General features: G+C 42.0%; 1 protein-coding gene across 2 annotated transcripts in view; it reads left to right on the top strand.

The window, feature by feature from the left end:
- SESTD1 (SEC14 and spectrin domain containing 1) overlaps nt 1–18635 on the top strand; it is a 228202-nt gene that overhangs the window by 186745 nt on the left and 22822 nt on the right. For both annotated transcript variants that reach the window (XM_077448108.1, XM_077448109.1), the window contains exons 12-14: nt 719–833; nt 1882–2041; nt 15044–15125. In XM_077448108.1, the coding sequence (XP_077304234.1) occupies nt 719–833; nt 1882–2041; nt 15044–15125 (357 nt within the window). The remainder of the gene's footprint in view (nt 1–718; nt 834–1881; nt 2042–15043; nt 15126–18635) is intronic.

Raw genomic sequence — 18635 nt, 5'->3', positions numbered from 1 at the left:
ACAAGCAGACAGATACACAGACAAGTCTGCAGGAGTCCTGCATGGCACCCACGATCTTCTGATCGCAGGTGCAATGCTTTACATGCTTCAAGTAACAAAAAACAATAAATACACATTTCTTTAGCTGCAAAAAGATGTGCATTTATGATTTATTTTTAAAAAGGTGATCTTATCTTTTAAAGGTTTCTCTGTGCACCTCAATGAATGAGAATAAAAATAGGATTTTTGCACTGACCATGAAATCTATTTCTTGAAGTCCATCAGGGGACATGGGTCTCATCCCTCTTTGTTTATGATCATGTTCTCAGTGCTGCTCTGTAGGGGCTAGTCAATAGTTTTTGATTGCCAGTGTCCAAAAAAATAAAATAAAGATTTCATGTCTCCATCAGTGGACTCCCTCAAAAGGATTTTATGGTAAATACAAAAATCCTATTTTTATTTATGAGAAACAACCTCTGGTCTACCTGTTAATGTCAGGTCAAGTGATGCTTAATGGAAAACCTGCTTGCACATTTTATATTTAATTCAGTGGTGAAATAAATATTCTTCACAAAACTAGACTGCTGTTTGTTTTAGATGTACAATACTCCTGATTTTTAACACTCATAAAGCTGTAATATTTTTGTTAGAAAAGCCTTTTGTCACCAAGACTAGTAACAGCTTGCTTCACCGTTCTGAGCACTGCAGAAGTCTGATTCCTAAATATTGTTTTTGTCAGTTGTCGCAGCAATTAGATGGCCTGCTGGGGATGCTGTGTGTTGATGTGGCCCCTACAGATGGAGCAGCAATTCAACAAACATTAAAACTGCTTGAGGAGAAGCTGAAAAGTGTTGGTAAGGAGCAGACACATTCTTATGTTTGTTCATTACAATGCAAGTATAGATTAAAGGAAACCATTAAAAAAGTGAATGGGGTTTATTTATTAGAGAAAACATGTAATGAAAAAAATGTGGTGCTTGCCATCACTAATCTGTCTTATAAAAATTGTTAGTTGCATGGCATTCATGCTGACCCAGTGTCTTCAGTACTTTCTGATCCATATGAAAATGAAAAGTTCTAACGTCCCTGAAATGTTTGTTACCACACGCTTGTTGCAGGTTGGTGACGCAAGGTCCTTTTCTTGTAGGGCTTTTCAAAATTGGTAAAGTCTGGGCAAATTAGATCAGGCTTAAGGGAATCTGGCCAGGGTTTCAAGCCAAGCACCACAGAAAATTACTTATTCAATTTTGGAAAGTCTGAAAATGATTGATTAATTTGTTTTTTGGTTTATTAAATATCCCTATGTATTGGCAAAATTATCTCTCATAACCTCACAGTAGCTGTGAAAGGGCCCATTTTCCACTTCTTAGGCAGGTGACGCCACCAGAAGCAAAACATCACCACTTCCTTGAGAGACTCCTAATATAAAATATTTGCCATGTTTGTAGCTGGCTGCATATGGCCCTGATTATGTCAAGTCCAACACCTAAACTAGAACTATACCCATGGATTTAACAGTTTACCTAAACAATTAATGTTTTGGTTGTGGCGTGAATAATAACTGTAACAGTTGCTTGGGCTCTTAGTTGAACTGTCAAACCAATAAATGGCTGGTGTCATAACTGATCCGCACCATGGCAACGGCAGATCAAACAAAGGCTAAGATGGCAGCTTCCTTTTTCTGTAAAAGAAAGGAAGGTTTAGTTCCGCTTTAATAAATTCCCAACATATCAGTAGTTCTCAGTGCAAGTGTGGAAGCAGCTTTTCTTTACTTGGATCGGGAGCCTCACATTGAGAACTACCAGCTGACTAGAACCATATAGAGACTGTCTTTTGTATTGAAATATATCATATTTGAAAATTTGGTTTTAGCCCATTCTGAACGTTTTTTCTTTTTATTAGACACTGGTCTTCAGGGCTTACGTGAGAAAGGTCAGAGTCTGCTTGATCAAATTTCAAATCAAGCTTCTTGGGCCTATGGGAAGGATGTCTCCGGTGAAAACAAGGAAAATGTAGATCATATTCAGGGAGTAATGGAGGACATGCAGATGAGGAAGCAGAGGTGAGATAATCCTTATCACATGAAATGCAGCCAATGTTTAAAATTCAGGGCAGTACAGGTGCATCTCAAAAAATTGGAAAAAGGTTCATTTATTTCAGTAATTAAATTCCAATAGTGAAACTCATGCATATACACATACATATATATATATATATATATATATATATATATATATATATATATATATATACACAATACTGTATTTATTGGTGTATAACACTTACTTTTTCACCATGAAAATCAGGTGCAAATAGCGTGTGCATGTTATACGCCACGTGCCCCCCTCTAGGCTGCAGATGGGCATTGATCAGGCTGCACTGATGGCAATGGTGAGGCTGCATTGATCTAGACTGATCAGGCTGCAGATGGGCATTGATCAGGCTGCATTGATGGCAATGTTGAGGCTGCAGATGGACACTGACCCTTATTTTGCTTCAAAGTTCCTTTTAAGTTTTTTTTCTGAAACTTCCCTCTTAAAATCAATGTGCGTGTTATACGCCTGTGCGTTTTATACGCCGATAAATACAGTACATATACATACATTACACACAGTGATATATTTCAAGCATTTTTTATTTTTATTTTATTTTGATGATTATGGCTTACAGCTAGTGTGAAACCAAAATTCAGTATCTCAGAAAATTAGAATATTACATAAGACCAATAAAAATAGGATTTTCAATACAGAAATGTTGGTGTATTGAAAAATCTGTCAATGTACAGTATAGTATGCACTCAATATATGGTCGGGGCACCTTTTGCATGAATTACTGCATCAGTGCGGTGTGCTATGGAGGCGATCAGCCTGTGGTACTGCTAGGGTGTTATGGAAGGCCAGGTTGCTTTGATAGCGGCCTTCAGCTTGTCTGCATTGTTGGTCTGGTGTCTCTCATCTTCCTCTTGACTATACCCCACAGATTCTCTATGGTGTTTAGGTCAGGTGAGTTTGCTGACCAATAAAGCACAATGATACTATGATCATTAAACCAGGAATTGGTAATTTTGGCAGTGTGGGCAGGTGCCAAGTCCTACTGGAAAATGAAATCGGCATCTCCATAAAGCTTCTCAGCAGAGCAAAGCATGAAGTGCGCTAGAATTTCCTGGTAGAGGGCTGCGCTGACTTTGATTCTGTGCCTCTCCACACTTCCTCCAGATTCTGGGACCTTAATTTCCAAATGAGATGCAAAATTTTCTTTCATCCGAAAAGAGGACTTTGAACCACTGAGTAACAGCCCAGTCCTTTTTCTCCTTAGCCCAGATAAGATGCTTCTGACGTGGTTCAGGAGTGGCTTGACACAAGGAATGCGACAGTTGTAGTAGTAGTTGTGTGTCCCGGATACGTCTTTGTGTGGTGGCTCTTGCAGCACGTAGTCCACTCCTTTGTGACTCTCCCCCAAATTCTTGAATGGCCTATGCTTCACAATCCTCTCAAGGCTGCGGTTATCCCTGTTGCTTGTGCACCTTTTCTACCACACGTTTTCCTTCCACTCAACTTTATACTAATATGCTTGGATACAGCACTCTGTGAACAGCCAGCTTCTTTAGCAATGACCTTTTGTGACTTCTGTAGGTTGTCAATAACTGTCTTCTGGACAACTGTCAAGTCAGCAGTCTTTCCAATGATTGGGTAACCTACTGAACCAAACTGAGAGACCATTTAAAGGCTCAAGAAACCTTTACAGGTGTTTTGAGTTAATTAGCTGATAAGAGTGTGACACCATGAGTCTACAATATTGAACTTTTTCACAATATTCGAATTTTGTGAGATGCTGATTTTTGGGTTTTCACTAGCTGTAAGCCATATTCATCATAATTAAAATAAAGAAATGCTTTACATGTATCGCTTGGTAATGAATCTATATAATGTATGCGTTTCACTTTTTTAATTGAGTTACTGAAATAAATTAACTTTTTGATGATATTCTATTTTTTTTTTTTTTTTTTTTTAGGTGCACCTGTATATAATGTTTAATGGTTACTATATGCATTTTAAAATCGATTACTCCAAACTAAATTGAAATGTTCTGTGCCAAGCTTAATCAACTTGAATTTCAGTGGCTTTGGTAGTGAAATCTTCCCAGTGGAGTTCTTAGCTGTTCATCCATCCATCTTTTCACCACAGTGGCTTGTGCCTTATTCCTTCTGAAATGCTTATTAAGTAAAATAAATGAATTTCTCACTGACCTCTAGCTGTAGGTACTGTAGAACAATTCATCCCATGTTTTAAAGCGGACATATTGAAGTCCTTCTCTTTAGTAGCTCATTCTGCACCCTCCACCCAGAGCACATGTTCTGTGTTTACATAATGCTCACCATAACCATTACAATCTGACTGTGCAGGCTGACTTTGGAATCTTTTACTAAACTATGTACAGTGCCTTGCAAAAGTATTTAGCCACCCTGGCTTTTTACTTATTGTGTTATATTACAGCCTTTAGTTCGATGTTTTTTTTTTCATTTGAATTCTATGTGATGAATCAGAACACAATAGTCTAAGTTGTTGAAGTAAAATTAGAAAAATATATACATAAAACGTATATATTCACCCCCTTTATGAAGCCCAGAAAAGGCTCTGGTGCAACCAATTGCCTTCAGAAGTCACATAATTTGTGAAATGATGTCCACCTTTGTGCAATCTAAGTGTCACATGATCTGTCATTACATATACATACCTTTTTAAAGTCCTCAGAGACTGCAACACCTAAGCAAGAGGCACCACTAACCAAACACTGCCATGAAGACCAAGGAACTCTCCAAACAATGTTGTTGGGATGTACAAGTCAGGGTTAGGTTATAAAAAAAAAATCCAAATCTTTGATGATCCCTAGGATCACCATCAAATCTATCATAACCAAATGGAAAGAACATGGCACCAAAAACTCACGGACCCGGCAAGGAGGGCATTAGAGAGGCAGCACAGAGACCTAAGGTAACCCTGGAGGAGCTGTAGAGTTCCACAGCAGAGACTGGAATATCTGTACATAGGACGACAATAATCTGTATGCGCCATAGAGTTGGGTGTTTAATGGCAGAGTGCCCAGAAGAAAGCCATTACTTTCAGCAAAAAACAAAATGAGTTTGCGAAAAGGCATGTGGGAGACTCCCAAAATGTATGGAGGAAGGTGCTCTGATCTGATGAGACTAAAATTGAACTTTTTGTCCATCAAAGCAAATGCTATGCCTTGCGCAAACCCAACACACCACATCACCCAAAGAACACCATCCCTTTTTTCAGCAGTCAGGACTGGGAAATTGATCAGAGTTGAGGGAAAGATAGATGGGGATAAATACAGGGATATTCTTGAGCAAAAACTGTACCACTCTGTGTGTGTGATTTGAGGCTAGGGTGGAGGTTCACCTTCCAGCAGGACAATGACTCCAAACACACTGCTTAAACACTTGAATGGTTTAAGGGAAACATGTAAGGCCTCATGCACACAGACGTTTTTACAGCCACTTTTTTGAGCGTTTTTTGCAGCTTAAAAACGCCTGTCCATGTTAGTCTATGGCTTCATGCCCACCTAGGCGTTTTTGAGCTGCAAATGGCATAGGCGTTTTTAAGCTGTAAAAAAAGCCCAGGACCAGTGCGTTCCGTGGCGCAGAGCTAGAGCTGTAAAAACGCGAATCGCGCAAAAACGCGCATAACCCGTAACATATTTTCTTTGTTTTCTGAGTGCTATAGCCAAGAGATGTGTTTCTTTAAAAAACGCTACTTAACGCTAACGCGCAAAAACGCCAATGCAAAATGCGGTAAAAACCGCGTTTTTAACGCCGATTTTTCCAGGATTCGGAGCTAGCTTTGCAGCCAGTTTTTTTAAATGTCCATGTGCATGAGCACTAAATGTGTTGGAATGGCCTGGTCAAAGTGCAGACCTCAATCCAATAGAAAATCTGTGGTCAGACTTAAAGATTGCTGTTCACAGGCGCAAACCATCCAACTTGAAGGAGCTGGAGCAGTTTTGCAAGGAGGAATGGGCAAAAACCCCAGTGGTAAGATGTGGCAAGCACATTGAGACTTTATCTAAAGTGACTTGGAGCTGTGATAGCTGCAAAAGGTGGCTTTACAAAGTATTGACTTTAGGCGGGTGAAAAATTATGCACATTGACTTTTTCGGTTTTGTCCTATTTGTTGTTTGCTTCACAATAAAAAATAAAAAATCATCACACATCTAAATTACTGTATTTATCGGCATATAACACGCACCCCAAGTTTAGGAGGGAAGTTTTAGGAAAAGAACTTACATTTAAATGCCCATCAATGCAGCCTTGTCAGTGTCATTTGCAGCCTTACATGTCATTAGCAGCCTTCCATTGCAGCCTTCCCTTGCATCCTTCCCAGTCATTTGCAGCCTTGTCAGTTTCTTTTGCAGGCTTTCCATTTAAAAATGGCGCCGCCGAGATGCAGAATGGATGTCCTGTGTATCTCGGCGGCGCTCGGTAGCTCTCGGCCGTTCTCGGCTATTTTCGGCTGTTCTCTGTGGCTTTCAGCCGAAAATAGCCGAGAGCGGCCGGAAATACCCGAAAGCTGCCGAGACCAGCAGAAAAGGCAGAAGAGCTCGCAATCGGTGGGTGATCGGCATATAAAAAACGCACCCACGATTTTCCCGATTTAAAGGGGAAAAAAGTGCGTGTTATACGCTGATAAAAACGGTAAATGATGCAAATCTCCAAACAATCCATGTTAATTCCAGGTTGTGAGGCAACAAAACACGAAAAATGACAAGGGGGGTGCATACTTTTGCAAGGCACTGTAGTACAAGTACCTTCCTAAATGAACTTGTTGGATGAGCTAAAGGAGATTGTATAGTCAGATTGTAACTTTTAGAGTGGGCTAAAAAAATGAAAAGGCTTCTGCATCACTACTAGAACAGGGAGAAGGGGAGCTGAATTGTTTAGAGAATAACTTGAATGACTTCAGTGCCTATACTGGTAGTTTGAGGATAACTTGTTCCACAGTTCCTTCAGCTATAGAGGCCATTCAGGCCTTGTATTGAACCCCACTTACTGTTTAAGAATATATAAACAGTTGAACGTCCATAGCCTGGTCAAAAGTTTACTTTAAAGTGGTTCTAAACACTGAAGGTTTTTTTACCTTCATGCATTCTATGCTTAAAGGTATGAAAAGATTCAGTGTGCAGGCTCCTCTTTATATTCGCCTGAGCCGGATCCAGCAATGTGCAGGAGAGCAGAAGCTCTCCTGGGTCTATGCCATTGGCTCCCTCTGCTGTCAATCACAGCCAGTAAGGAGGGGGCAGGGCCGACAGACAGAGGTGGCTCAGGAGCAAGCATGTACAAGTGCCCTCAGAGCAAGCAACTTGCTATAGGGGCACTTAGCTGGGGGGCAGGATCCAGAAGAGGAGGATTGGGGCTGCTCTGTGCAAAACCACTGCACATAGGTATGTATAACAAGTTTTTTTTTTTTTTATAAAAAAAAAAAGCCAAACCCTTTAATGTGAAAGTGCTTGTTGGGTATGGTGCATATGTTGCGCATCAGTTAATATTTTATACATGCTGAAGAGGTCCAGCACGGACCCCCCGAAAAATGAAAAGTCAGCAGCTACAAATACTGCAGCTGCTGACTTTTAATATATGGACACTTACCTGTCCAGTAACCTGCGATGTCAGCACCCCAGCCGATCTCCGTCCGCCTCAATTCCTGGCCTTTCAGCTTCAGAGCTGGTTCCCTATTGCACATGCTGCACTTTCTAATTGGTGGGTGGTGGTGGCGCGACCCCGTCTCCCAGAAGTGGAGGCAGGTACCTTTTAAAAAACGGCAACCTGTCGCCCACGCCAACCCCCCTCCCCCACCCCCGAAATGTGCCAAATGTGACACCGGAGGGGACAGATGAGTGGAAGTTCCACTTTTGAGTGGCACTCCACTTTAATGTCTTGTCATAATACACCATCATATGTCAGGGTCTTGTAGCAGCCCTGCATATTTAATGTCTGAGTTATTAGACCCTACAATTTTGTACACGTTTCGTGTTCCACTTCTTTTTCAGTCATTTTAAGAAGCATGGCGTTCACCTTTGAATGTCTGTAATCTTTTCATATATTTCTTGTCCAGTTCAAGGAGCACTTTGCTTTATGTGAAAAGCTTATGACTATTTTGTTTATCTCGCGCAGACTGCACATTTCATGTGAGGCAGCAAATAAATATAAAAATTTGATTGACACTTTAAAATAAAAAAAAGATCTGTTAGAAAAGTTTTAAGAGAATTTTTCCAACCTTCAAGGTGAAGGTCTGACTAGATTAATCCATTCCCATTATCGTCATCGTCATACTCTGCAAAATCCATTGTGATTTGATCAAGAGTGATTCAGCCTTCAGCACATTTATCAAGATTAAACCTGCTGATTTTCTTGCCAGCTCTTAGTGCTGCCACAGTCTAGACAGAGACCAAGTATGTTTGTAAGTTATCTCTGTCACTGTAGTGTTCATAAACATCATGCATATTTATGTGAAGGTACCATTACTTTAATCCTAAGCGGCACAAAGAGCAGTTCATGTGTTGCATTCCTGTCCACCATTTTTCTGGTGGGAACATTAGTTCCTATGCGTTTTCATTATGTATGTCATGGCAGAGTGTCCTCTTGCACATTAGAAAAAAGGACAGGGCTTTGTTTGGTAAGAGATGAAGCTTTTCCATTTGGCATTCCTGTGAAAATTTTCCTAGATGTGACTAAATATCTGAACGGCAGGATGGTGATCTTCCACTAGCTCAGACATGAATGACATTTGTGCAAATCAGGGTGTCATACTCTAAGTTGTAAGGTTCAGATCGTAAGACCCCGAACATACTATGTATTCATTGGGGCAGGTGGACATGGACCTTTGTTTCCTGTGACTTGCTTTTCTTTCCCTATATAGGTTTGAATGCAAAATAAACTCAAAACAGCATTATTCAGCTTTAAAGTATAAGTTCACCTTGGAGGCATGTTGCACGTTACAGCCATATTTAGAGTACAACCAGGGCCAGATTAACATAGGGGCTATTGGAGTTGCAGCTCCAGGCCCCTTACCTTAAGATAGGCCCATTTTCCACATTTTCTTTTTTACTTTGAGGGTCATGACTTGGTGACCAAGGGTCACAGAGGCCCCAAATTTGGGGGGTATATAGAAGACCTACCCCACCACTAGTCACAATATGGTTCTGGAGATATGGGGCTCCTTATGCAGCCTGTCAGAAGCTACATACAGAGCGGCCAGTTTAAATACAAGCTGGCACTCTGTTTGCAGCAGACTGAGATGATGAGTTCACAGAGCCTCTCCTCACTTGTCAGAAGCACTGAGCTCAATGGACAGGCAGCACCGCCTATAAAAATTGCCTATTGATTTCAATAGGGTCACTCTGCAGCCAAACTCACTAGCAGTAGCAGTATAATCCAACAATGTAAAAATAACATTCAGCAATGTAAAAAAAAAAAAAAAAGGAGGGAGCAGTAGCACCTCATGAATGCCTGCCAGCTGCTGCTATACCACTCGTAAAAAAGCAATCCACCACAGATCACTTTTCAGAGGGCAGTAAGCATTACTGCAAATGTGAAAGAAACTTGGAACACGTCATCCATTTTACACTCCCCACCAACCAGGTCACTCCCCAGCCACTTCCCATGTTAGCCACCTCCCTTCAACGTATATCACAGGTGACCATTTCCCAACTGAAGATGACAGACCCTACTCCAAAAGATATCACTCCCAGTTACTCCCCCCACCCGCTGATTGATATCCCTCCATGACCACCTCATAACCCCCCCGCTGGCTGACAAACCTATCCTGTAAATACTGCCCACTGTCATACCCTTCACACTTTCATAAACTTCTCTACTGTACATAGTGCCAGCTGTCATACCCTCCACACTCCTCTCCTGTGCATACTGCCCACTATCATACTGTCCACATTCCTCTCTAGTACATACCGCCCACTGTCATACCCTCCACACTCCTCTCCTGTACATACTGCCAACTGTCTTTCTCTCCACACTCCTCTCCTGCACATACTGCCCCCATAATACCTTCCACACTCACTCCTCTCCTGTACATACTGCCCCCATAATACCTTGCACACTCACTCCTCTCCTGTACATACTTCCCCCATAATACCCTCCACACTGCTCTCCTGCACATACTTCCAACTGTCTTTCTCCACACTCCTCTCCTGTACATACTGCCCCCATAATACCTTCCATACTCCTCTCCTGTACATGCTCCCCCTATCGTATCCTCCACACTCCTCTCCTGCACATACTTCCAACTGTCTTTCTCTCCACACTCCTCTCCTGTACATAGTAACTACTGCCATACCCTCCACACTCCTCTCCTGTATACCCTCCAGATTCCTCTCCCTCACCTGCGTATACTTCCCACTTTTGTACCATCCATACTCCTCCCCTATGCCTCTTACCCACAAAAACAGTTCTTTAAAATTTATGTTGAATATCCTTAATGTTACCAGCTCTAGATTGGGCACACTTTTGTTAATTCAACTAAAGGAAATCTTCTTAGTCCTTATATTTTTTTCTGCCCAATATTAGTACTCATTTAATTTTGTGATTACTATTGTGATGTATAGAGGAACGTAGGGGATGTCAGCTACTCTAAATATATCACTGGTAAAAAAGTGTCCCTGAAAATATTTTTGAAATGTTGACAACTATGCATTTGGGCACTGGCCAATGGCCACAGAGTCAGTAGGGGGCCCCATGAGAGGCTCCTGGGACCCTGTAATATTAAAGCAGTAATAAACTTTGCTAACATTACTACTTTTTAGAGGCCCTCAGGTAGGTTTTGCCATAATGTACTAGTATGCACAGCATATTAGCACATTAGGGTACATTTACCTGTCAGACTGAGCCCTCCAGCGCTGCACTGTGATCAATCCGGCGGGTCCCGAGCGTTTCCATCTCTACCCAGTCTTCCTTCCTGGGTTTTGTGCCTTCGGTCACTTGCCTTGGCCAGGCTGCATTGCTGTATCTCCCACGAATGCTAATGCAAATCCTCTCTCTCTCATCCTCCCTCCCTTACCCCTCACCCATCCCCTCTCTCTCTCTCTCTCTCTCTCTCTCTCTCTCTCTCTCTCTCTCTCTCTCTCTCTCTCTCTCTCTCTCTCTCTCTCTCTCTCCCTCTCTCCCTCTCTCCCTCTCTCCCTCTCTCCCTCTCTCCCTCTCTCCCTCTCTCCCTCTCTCCCTCTCTCCCTCTCTCCCTCTCTCTCTCTCTCTCTCTCCCTCTCATCCTCCCTCTCTCTCATCCTCCCTCTCTCTCATCCTCCCTCTCTCTCATCCTCCCTCTCTCTATTTAATTTGTTATAACATAAAATTGTTTGCATTTTTATTTATTTTTTATAAAAAGTCCAACCAAAACCCTCAGCACCAGGCCCATGATGTTCTTAATCTGGCCCTGGGTACATGTAACATGCTCCAGCAGTCAACTATAGCTTAATTTTCTGGTTATTTGCTGACAAGTGTCAAACATTGTTCATATGTTGTATGTATTCTGATACTTCGCTCCTACATGTAAAAATCAATTTTTTTTTTTTACTAGAAAATTACCTCCACACATTTATATATATTTTTTTTTAGCAGAGACCCTAGGGAATAAAATGGTGGTTGTTGAAATATTTTATGTCACACTGTATTTATCTCAGCGGTCTTTCAAACACTATTTTTTTTTGGGGGGGGGGGGGGGGAATAAACTTTAATTAAAAAAAAAAAACAACACCGTAAAGTTAGCCCATTTTTTTTTTTTTTTGTATAATGTGAAAGATGATGTTATGCTGAGTAAATAGACACCTAACATGTTGCGCTTTAAAATTGCATGTGCTCGTGGAATGGCAACAAACTACGGTACTTAACGTTATTCATAGGTGAGGCTTTAAAGCGGGAGTCCTCCGGGGCTCCGCGTTTTTTTTTTTTTTAAAAAGCCAGCAGCTACAAATACTGCAGCTGCTGACTTTTAAAATAGTGACACTTACCTGTCCAGCGCGCCCGCGATGTCGGCACCCGAAGCCGATCTCTAGGTCGTCTGTCGGGTCCTGCCGCCGCCATCTTGGGTATGGGAATCAGGAAATGGAGCCTTTCGGCTTCATTTCCCGGTTCCCTACTGCGCATGCGCGAATCGCGCTGCGCAATAAGGACGCTCCCCGCTGCCTCTGGGATCTGTGTGTTTCCCAGCAGGCAGCGGGGCACTTGCGGGAAGGGGAGTGGGCACTTGCGGAAAGGGGCGTAAGTTACGCCCCTTTCCGCAGAGAGCTATCCCGGAAGTGGGTGCAGTTACCTGGATTATCCAGGTAACTGCACCCCCCTGAAAGGTGCCGATTGTGGCACCGGAGGGGGGGAGGGTTCCGATGAGCAGAAGGTCCACTTTAGGGTGGACCTCCGCTTTAAAAGCCTTTGCAGGCTACCAGTTTTGATTTACACAGAAGGTCTGGTGCTAGAATTTTTTTGTGGTGATACCTCACATGTGTGGGGTGATCACTGTTTACATATGCGTTTTTGATCAGGTTTCTTGCTGTCAAAAGGAATGTAAACTTCCCTTTTGACAGCAATAGCAATGACAGGCATTTTTTATGAAGAAATGGGGGGTCTGTTAGACCCCCCATCTCTCCTTTGGGCACCAGTGCAGCTGATCAGACACAGATCAGTCTGATCTGCTGTTTCACTGGCAGTAAGAGGGACAGCAGCTTCAGTTCCTCACGCTGTGAGGGCGGACATGGATGACGCTGGCCGCATCTTTACCAGACTTCCTGATCGCTCAGGAGTGCCCGGTAAACGCAGCGTCGGGAGGGGGTGGGACCCCCTTCGCCCCCTGTAACAGTATTTGCAGTATTTTTACATGGAAAGAGAATGACCAGCTTTAAAAGAAATGACAGCAGGATCGTGGTTGTAGCCTCAACCTTAGGTCAGGACTCTGTGCAGTCAAGTTCCTCCACCCCAAACTCGCTTATCCAGTTATTTATGGACCTGGTTTGTGCACTGGTTTGGTTAAGCGATTATGGTGTGTTGTTTTTCAGGGGTTGGACTTGGCCCCTTAGTTCCAGTGAAGGGAACCCATAAGGCACCTGCATACCAAGACATTTTGGGCAATTTCATGCTCCTAACTTTATGTGAACAGTTTGGGGGTGGTCCCTTCCTGTTCCAGCATGACTGCGCACCAGTGCACAAAGAAAGGTCCATAAAGACGTGGATGAGTGAGCTTGGGGGTGGATGAACTTGACTGGGCTGCATCTGTCCTGACCTCAACCTGATAAAAAGACCTTTGGCATGAATTAGAGTGGAGACTGCGAGCCAGGCTTTCTCGTCCAATTTCTAAACCTTGTGGACAGCCTTCCCAGAAGAGTTGAAGCTGATATAGCTGCAAAGGGTGAGCCAATTAAATATTGAACATTACGGACTAAGGCTCCATGCACACTGAAGCTCAAAAAAGCTTTTTCTGGACGCCAGATTGCTGGCAGAAAACGCTGGTTGAAAACGTGCTTTTAACAACGTTTTGTACTAGCGTTTGAGTTTTTATTAGCGTTGGTGTTTATGGGCATTTTCAATACAAAATACACAGAGAAATCACAGTGCATGCCAAACTCCCACAATGCATTGGAAAATAGAATGCCGAACACGAATTAATGCGTGTTTATCAGCGTTTGACGTTTTTTGGCGGTGAAAAACGGCACTTTGAACGTGAATTTCTGGCGTTCAGAAAAAAGCCCATAAACTCCACTGCTCACTAAAGCTAAAAAACTTCCATGTGTGCATGGACACATAGGCTAACATAGAGTGGAGTTTATGGGCTTTAAAAAAAAACAAAAACCCAAACTCCAATATACTACAGTTTATGAGCTCCAGTGTGCATGGAGCCTAATGCCGCGTACACACGGGCGGACTGTATGGCGTACTTAGTCCGTCGAAACACATTTCAGCGGACAGTCCGCTCGTGTGTGGGCTTCAGCAGACTTTTTCAGCGTGCAGTCCGGCGTACTAAGAATTTCGTATTTTTCGAAATTCTGTCCGTCGTACTTTGGTTTCAGCGGACAATCCGCTCGTCAGTATGCTAGTTCGACGGACTAAGAATGGTGCATGCCCAGAAAGGATTTACACGGCGGAAGGGTGCTTTGCTGTGTATTGGACTTCCTATTTCTAGTCCCGTCGTACGTGCTGTACACGTCATCGCGCAAGCTTTCGACGGACTGTTTGTGCATCCGTGTGTGGTCAAGTCCGTTCAGTCGAAAGTACGACGGACTGTCCGTCGGATTGTATGACGAACTAAGTACGCCATACAGTCCGCCCGTGTGTACGCGGCATAAGACTAGGATGCCATTAAAGTGCATGTGAAGGCAAGTTTCCCAATACTTTTGACCATATAGTGTATCTTCACTTACACAAACAGGCTGTAATTTATACATCATATGCCCTCCCTAAGAAACTACAAGACATAGCTAGTGGAGACTTTAGGCCAGCAATGCATGTGAGACCTTGAGGTACACTAGTGGTAACGCACACTGTTTTATAAACATAATTTTTTTACATTTTATTTAATGATTCATTTAGCAGTGTGAGCCTGGCTTGAATCCAGTGTTTTTACTGTGATTGAACACTAGCCACCTTACAGAAATTATTTTTATGTAATATCAGTTCAGTAATCAGAAGGCTAATATTTAACTAGCGGTCATTTGCCCCATTTAAGTTTTTTCATGACCCGTGTCGATTTTCAGATGCTTCTTAATCATTCAGAGTTCACAGGCCGGTGAAATTGACCTCCGTCTAACCTGCATTTGAACAGTTTAAAGCAGGTTTTTCTTTCCCATAGACCTGTATAGGGATGCAAAACCAGTCTGATATGAACAAAATCTGGTGGACTCCAGCCCTTACACTCATATTCTGAAAATCCACCAATAGAAGCTGAAAAAATTGATTTCCTAATTATTTTTCTGCATAGGTCATAGACCAGGAAGTCTTGTTATTTGGTGATGATTAAGGATTATTTGAGATGAAAATATGAAATTCTTTTCCTAGGTGTGAAGATATGGTGGACGTCCGAAGGTTAAAAATGTTACAGATGGTCCAGCTGTTTAAATGTGAAGAAGATGCAGCACAAGTAAGAAATAGAGCAGAGTTTGCATCCCATCTGTACTTTGCTTCCCCCTGGGTCTGTTTATTATTGCTAAGTAAAAGAAAGTATTGGACTAGAATGAGCATTGTTCACATCCTGCGAGTTCTGATGAAACAGCTTAGTTTTTATTGAACAACTCCAGGCAAATATATAAAAGTACCCATTCATGTATTTAATAGTAAAATACATTTTCAAAAGATTTAGCATACTTACCTGAAATCTTTCTTTATACTGATATGTTCTATCTGAAATTAAAAATCTGGCTTGAGTTTAGAGTTACCAGCTCCAGATGGTGGAGGTGATTTGGTGAACTTACTGGACAGAAGAAGCTCAAGACAAGCTTTTCACTTATTTCCTCTGAGCTCCTTCACCAACCATGTCCTTCCTATTAGTAAGGAGGCTGTGGACAGAGTAAGCCGGACAGGACAGAATGGGTGTGTGATGTGGCATGGGTCAGCTTTTATTGGAATCTCTTTATTTGGCCAGTCACAGGGCTGAGGTGTCATGTGAAGGAAGGTTGTTGATCCCATGGGTGATTTCATTTCATGGAGCGGTTGGTTCTAAAGAACAACTATTATTAAAGAACTTCACATATATATATATATATATATATAATTTATTTAGAAATCCTGTAGCTACTGACATTTGAAAATCAGGTAACTACCAGTACCTGGGGTCCAGCGCTGTCTTCTTGCATCCAGTTCTTACCACTGCAGAACCTCAGCGCCACCATCTTTGGTACAGGAGCCAGCTGTGGTTTCCTGTGGAACCACAGCCCACTCCCCACTGTGCATGTGAGTGCTCGCATGGTGCTTTGTGAATGGCCCGGCAGCCCCCTGGGGCATAGGATATATCTCAGGAGAGGGCAGGACAAGGAATGTCCTCCTAGATGAGGATTGTGGAGGTGGGAGCGAGTACCAATAAAAATCAATTACAGGCTGGGGGGAGGGAGCTGCACCAGAGGGACGTCACTTTTTGAGTAAAATTCCACTTCAACCCCTGAAGACTTGGCTGCTCAATGACCAGAGCATTTTATGCGATACAGCACTGCATCGCTTTAACTGACAATTGCGCATTCGTGCGACGCTGTACCCAAACAAAATTTACATCATTTTTTTTCCTCACAAATAGAGCTTTCTTTTGGTAGTATTTGATCATCTCTGCGGTTTTTATTTTTTGCGCTATAAACAAAAAAATACAATTTTGAAAAAAACACAGTATTGTACTTTTTGCTATAATAAACCATTATTTTAAAAAAAAAAAGCTATTTTTTTTTCCATTTAGACTTATGTGTATTCTACAGTTTTGGTAATAAAAATCACAATAAGCATATATTGATTGGTTTGAGAAAAAATTATAGCGTTTATAGGGGATAGATTTATGGCATTTTTATTATTTTTTTTTATTTATTTTTTTACTAGTAATGGTGGCGATCTGCGATTTTTATCGTGACATTTGACTCCTCTTCTGAGGTGTCAAATGTGGGAGAATTGGCTGTTCCAATCTTAAGATTGACGGTGCAATTTCTTGCTGAATGATCGCTCCACATTTATGTACTCTTAACTGAGTGTTTGGGTTCATTAAAGCCTCCTCAAGCTGTAGGCCTTTTCCTGTCCATTCATTGCTGGAAAAACACTTTTTTTTCTCTGGCAGATTGAGTGTCTCAGCCTGTGCTGACAGTAATTGCTTAATCATTGAAAGACCAGTTTAAACAGGTGTTCAAGGTTATCCTGCTCAGTAGACCCAGGAGGCAGCTTTATATTTCCAGTAGTTGCTATGAGAGAGTCTATCCTTCTGGCCTTGTGCCCTTCGCTACGTGCCTTGTAAGAAGCTCCTGGCTAGTCTTCCTTTTTGCGGTGAAACGGCTATTTGGGGATGTTTTGTATAATACATCCAAATAAATTCTAGTGGAAAGCACCCCTTTGCCATTTAAGAAAAGGAGTAAATGTATTTTAATTTTAAAGCTCCTCCTCCTGTGCCAGAGGCATCAGCCTCTAGGCAGTCACGGGGGATTCCACCGTCAGGTTCAATCAAATAGGGGCATTCTTCCACAGTTCTCAAAGATCTGGCAGGAAGAGTGTTGAGACGAATGGGGGATTTCCTCAGTAGCTCCGGGGTACAAACTGGTGTTCCAAGAGTCCATGTATTGCTATGACGGCTCGTGGGAACGTGCCGACCTGCCACAGTATAATGACGGCGGCTGGTCAGCAAACGGTTAAAAATGTTTCTCGTTATTTAACCCTCAAGGGACCAAAGGCATATAGCACTTAGCCTTTTTTACATCTGTCCCTTAGTTTCTAAGAAGCGTGGTCCAACAGGTGACAGCCCCATGCCCTAAATCCAGCAATGCCGTTAGGTCAGTTGCAAATCTGCCTCTTGCCTATCTGGTCACTGGAAGCAGGGGCCATTCTGAAGACCAGCGCTGTGTGTCTATTAGTGGCTGTTTTTACACAATCACAGCCCAAGCTAGTGATCACGTCATCTCAAATCTGAGTGATGTTTTGGTTTAATTAATTAGCAATCTGCTCTGTCAAGGCTGTGTTGCATGTGGTATCTGATCATATAATTCATAAAAGTGAAAGCTGACACAGCACTGCAACAGGGCTGTGCTATGTGTTAGAAGCAGCTATAAGTGATCTGTCAGTATTATGAATGAACAAGCAACCCTGTTTGTTTATTCATAACCATAAAAGATAACACATATCTGCCGCTCTGTGTAGAGTATCTGTGGCTGCTTTTACTTCATACAGGACATCAGCAGATATTTTACACAGAGCTGCAACTCTACGTGTCCTGACTATACCTCCCCCACAGGAACTCCCATAATTTGGGCTTTAAAGGGGAGCAGCTACAGCAAGTATATAGAGGCGTATTTGGAAACAAAGGGGCCAACAATGAGAATGGGGAATGTTTTGTTAATATAAAAAAAAAATCTCCTTTAACCACTTCAGCCCCGGAAGAGTTTACCCCCTTCCTGACCAGAGCACTTTTTGCGATTCGGCACTGCGTCGCTTTAACTGACAATTGCGGGGTCATGCAATGCTGTACCCAAACTGACCTCCTTTTTTTCCCACAAATAGAGCTTTCTTTTGGTGGTATTTAAACGCCTCTGCGTATTTTATTTTTTGCACTCTAAACAATAAAGGAGCCACAATTTGGAAAAAACACATTATTTTTTACTTTTTGCTATAATAAATATCCCCCAAAATGAATAAAAAAACTATTTTTTTCCTCAGTTTGGGCCCCTATGTATTCTTCTACATATTTTTGGTAAAAAAAATCACAATAAGCGTATATTGAATGGTTTGCGCAAAAGTTATAGCGTCTACAAAATAGGGGATAGATTTATAGCATTTTTATAAAAAAATTTTTTACTAGTAATGGAGGCAATCTGCGATTTTTTTTTTTTTTTTTTTTTTATCATGACTGCGACATGGCGGACACATCGGACAACATTTTTGGAATATTGGCATTAATATAGCAATCAGTGCGATA

This window comes from Lithobates pipiens, unplaced genomic scaffold (assembly GCF_037356315.1).
Source record: "Lithobates pipiens isolate NorthernLeopardFrog02 unplaced genomic scaffold, aLitPip1_a1.2 Scaffold_22, whole genome shotgun sequence".
In the NCBI taxonomy this organism is placed as follows: domain Eukaryota; kingdom Metazoa; phylum Chordata; class Amphibia; order Anura; family Ranidae; genus Lithobates; species Lithobates pipiens.
This window is presented reverse-complemented; position numbering and strand designations above follow the sequence as displayed.